At 51.1% G+C, this 4133-nt stretch overlaps 1 protein-coding gene across 2 annotated transcripts in view; it reads right to left on the bottom strand.

The window, feature by feature from the left end:
- Positions 1-1332: 1332 nt before the first annotated feature.
- The window catches only part of Cep95 (centrosomal protein 95), a 31122-nt gene continuing 28321 nt past the window's right edge, over positions 1333-4133 (bottom strand). For both annotated transcript variants that reach the window (XM_023713926.1, XM_023713927.1), the window contains 3 exons: positions 2222-2368; positions 1916-1987; positions 1333-1644 (listed from right to left, as the gene is read on the bottom strand). In XM_023713926.1, coding sequence (XP_023569694.1) covers positions 1468-1644; positions 1916-1987; positions 2222-2368 — 396 coding nt within the window. In that variant the 3' untranslated portion in view covers positions 1333-1467. The remainder of the gene's footprint in view (positions 1645-1915; positions 1988-2221; positions 2369-4133) is intronic.

The following is a 4133-nucleotide window of genomic DNA, read 5'->3' as shown; positions in this document are numbered from 1 at the left end:
CGTGAGCAGCCGAAGGGTGGGCAAGGGTGGGCGTCGAGGAGGGGCGTCACGCGGCGCGCCGCGCGAATCCCCGGGGAGGAGGAGCAGTCAGTTGTATTTTCCCTAGAAGCTGTAGACTTGAAGGTTTGTGATTGATTCACAGTTCTGCGTCTAGCAAACTGGATAGAGGCGGCAGTTGCAGGGAGTAGCACTCTCAGGGAACTGGATGGACCAGATTTTAAAATTCAGTTTGCTTTATTCAAAAGGCCTTTCTGGGCCAGGATGTAGCTCAGCAGCGCAGCACCTGCCTAGCAAGCATGAGGTCCTGAGTTTGATTTCCAGATACCTAAAAATAAGTAAATAAAATGGGTTTTGCCCTGACTAGGACCAACAAATAGGTCTTTCCAAAGCTAGAGCTTGAATGTGGATGACTGTTAGAACACTGAACTACCAAACTAATGCTTCTGGCCTCCATCTTGGCAAATGCAAAATCCAAACTCAAGTATTCAGAACTTACGGTTGCGTACGCAGCCAGTCATGATGGAGTCACCCCAGCTCGGCAAGACCTGACAGTTTCTACCTGGGAAGCTCAAGCAGAAAGCTCACAAATTAGGGGTCAGGGAGATGGCTCAGGAGAATAAGCGCGTCCCTGGCAAGCCTAAGGGCCTGAGTTCAATCCCCGGTTCCACCAAAAAAAGCAAAAAAAAAAAAGCTCTCGCATTTGAGGCAGCTCGGGGAGCCCATCTCAGAAGGGAGCTGGGCAGTTGCCTAGCGTGTGCAGTGTCGCGGCTTCAGTCCCATCTCTCCGTCACACACACTTTGGCCAGGTGGCCCAGTCTGCCGTCAGCTGCCAATCTAAGACAGGAGCACTTGGGACCCTGTCGATCCAGAGCTGCCTGCCCTTCTCGAGGTCGCCCCTCTGCACGTGCTCCTGAGCCCCGACCGGCTCACCCGCTCCAGGACACTGCGACAGGCAGGGCCCTCGGCGGCTCCTGGCCTTCACCTCCGGGCGGGTTCCTGCCTCCTCCTCACACCCGCCCGCCACGCACCACGGCGCCACGCACCACGGCGCGCCTGCCGTGCGGCGGACCTCCAGCCTCTCCTCAGCGCCGCTACACCGCAGAAGCGCGACGCGTCACCGTCTCCCAGCTTCCAGTCCTGAGGAACCTGCGTGACACCGTAAGGGTCCCCTCATCACTAACCCACGCTAGCTTTTCTCTGCTAAGTGAGGCTTCCGGGGAGGCGCGTGGGCTGGCTGCCCAAGCAAGACCTGCTCACTGCTTTGCAAGGATGACTAAGCGTGTGCTTTTATTTCCCCTTTTTCCAGTTTTTAAGTTATAAATTCAATACAGTAAGCTTTATGTTTTTATTTTAAAATTGACAAGTATTGGAATGAATACACAGATAAGGCATTAAAAATTCTTTTCCTGGTTTACTGTTTCCTGACTCGGCCCAAGCTGTCAGAGATGTCACCTGTCAAGCGGGGCCTCACGGGAAGGGACTGTTACTGTACTGAAAGGAAGCCAGCTGCAGCCGAGCCCTGAAGCGCTCAACCTCCAGCTCCCGGAAGAAAGCAGCGTCGTCATTCTGCGTTATCATGTCCTGCAGCTCCTGGATTTCCTTCTCCATCTTCGATCTCAGTTCTCTCTTCGCCTTATGCAATGTCTGCAAGAGAGGCGTGTCACCCTGCTGTGCACAGCGCCCGTCTAGGCCCTTGGCTGTTGGTAGTCGCCCTCCACCCTTCCACCTATCAAGCTCCTTACAATCGTTCCTATAATTTGGAAGTCGTTCTTACAAAGACCAAAAAAGACAAACCTTGGGTAAATGTCTTAGATTGCAGATGGATTTTCTTACTGGTTTTCTCTCCATCTCCTTATAATACAATTGTTTTCTAATTCCTAAAAATGCAAATAAGTTCTTTCTTTCCCATTATTACCTGTGCCTGGGCTTTCTCTCTGGCTTTGAGCTCCTCGCGTTCCTGTGATATGGCTTCTGCCAGCAATGAAAACTGTTCAGAGGGAAGAGAAACACACATCTGAGATTTATTGTGGTCCAAAGGTCAAAAGGTGATTTACTGCTCTTTGGCTTAAAATCTTTATCTTAACGCAAGCAGAGCAATACAGATCGCATTCTGTGGCTGAGAGCTGGCCTGCGTGGGCTGCAGGCTTAGCACCAGTGGACCGAGCAGCGCAGGACACGTGCAGTCACGACCGAGCACACTGCAGGGACAGCGATGGCCCACCTGGTCCTTGTAGTAGTTCTCCATCGAGTCCAGTTCATTCTGGTGCTGCCTTTTTTCTTCATCTCGCTTTTCTCTGGCATAGTTCCTTAGATCCCGTAATCTCTGCTTCTGAATTTGTAAACCTTCTTCAAACAGTTTCTTAAATATCTGTCAGTTAAATAATCACAAAAATGAACATACATGCTCAACTACCCCTATATAATTGTATACTGATTGTATTTCACAAAAGATTTTTGAAAATGAGTTTTATTCAGATATGCACATGCCATATAATGATCCCTTATAAAAGGCCCATTTCAGGCAGGACATGGCGGCAGACCCCCAGACTCCCAGCACTCAGAAGGCTGAGGCAGGAGGACGACAGGCTCGAGCCCGGCCTGAGCATCTCAGCGACACAGTGAAGCCTTGTCTCTACAGGCTGAGGGTAAAGCTCTGTGCGGATTAATTTGCCCCGGGTTCACTCCCAGCACGCCCCAGCCCGGACGCTTCAGTAGGTTCTCGTGTATTCAGAACTGCGCCACTACTGACAGAGCGCTCTCCTCCCGCAGGAAGCCCGCCCCGCCGCCGGCCGCAGCCCTCCCTGCTCTCCCCTCCCTCCTGCTCCTCGCATGCGGTCGTCTTCTGCTTCCGTGCAGTTGCCCATTCTGCACACTTCTCTCACCTAGCAGGTTTTCAAGGTTTCCCTACATTTTATTGCCACATATTATTTTACTACATGAACATGAGTTTGTTCATCAACTGAGTCATAAGGCTCATTTCCCATTTTGGTAGTTACAAATAATGTTGGCATGAGCATCTGGTAGAGTTTTGTGTCAGCGTGTATCTAGGAAGTGAGAATACCGGGCCATCCTATCCAGTGGATGTACAATGACCTGCCGGTACGGCCTGTTTTCCAAAGCACGCACGTCACTTTACAGTCCTGACAGTCCTGCAATTCTCCCCATCCTTAACAACACCTGTCTGTATTTTACACATCTTGGTGCATGAGTGGTGTCCTCCTGTGGTTTTGATTGTATTTTCCTAACAACTAATGGTGTTTAACATCTTCCCATGTATTACAAAGATCCTTTACACCTTCCAGAAGAGAATTTTTTTTTTTGGCTGGCCTAGCCCTGGGCTGGTGCAGTGTGTGGTGCTGGGGACCAAACTGCGGGCTCCTGCACCTGCCTAAGCTTGCCTAAGCAGGCGCTTTAGACCGCTGAGCTATCTTGCTGGCCCTAGAAGAGAATTAAGTAACGATGTGTTAAGGCAAGGATCCCAAGCAGCAAGCAATGCTGCACTTGGTGGCTGCGGTGTGGTGGTGGCTGCGGTGTGGTGGTGGCCTGTGGCGCCACAGCATCGCCAATTGTTCAGAGGCCTTGCTGGCCCACCTGTCCTCCTCTAGTACCTCCTGCCAGAAGTGGGGTCCCCACAGCCCTGCCCTCCAGGGCTGCTACCCTGTGTAAATTGCTGTGCCCGTCAAGAGCCGGAGAAAAAGCATCCTCTAGAAATACTGTACTTCAGAGTGCTGTGTCACATTAACTATGAGGTTGTTTTGTTATAGACAGTTTACTCACAGTTTGAGATCCAAAAGATTAATTATTGCAGCCTGATTAGGGTGAAAGGAAATCTCATGAAGCAGCTCCCAGTACAGCTGTCCCAATGCTACTCCTGATCTTGGGTAGAATCCCGTATCTGTAATCCTGCCTTAAAATCACTTTTTATAGCACATGCCCAAACTCTGAACAGGTATGCTGGAGGGAAAACTGTGTAGGAGAGGTCACAGGGAATTAAGATTGCACATGAGGGGCTGGAGAGATGGCTCAAAGCTTGGCAAAGCACAGGGACTGCGGTTCAGTCCCCCAGCACCACATGCCAGCCAGCCGCGCCCCCTGGTGGGCTGAGCTGGCCACACACACACACACACACACAC

This window comes from Octodon degus, unplaced genomic scaffold, assembly GCF_000260255.1.
Source record: "Octodon degus isolate 3935 unplaced genomic scaffold, OctDeg1.0 scaffold00033, whole genome shotgun sequence".
NCBI classification, from domain to species: domain Eukaryota; kingdom Metazoa; phylum Chordata; class Mammalia; order Rodentia; family Octodontidae; genus Octodon; species Octodon degus.
This window is presented reverse-complemented; position numbering and strand designations above follow the sequence as displayed.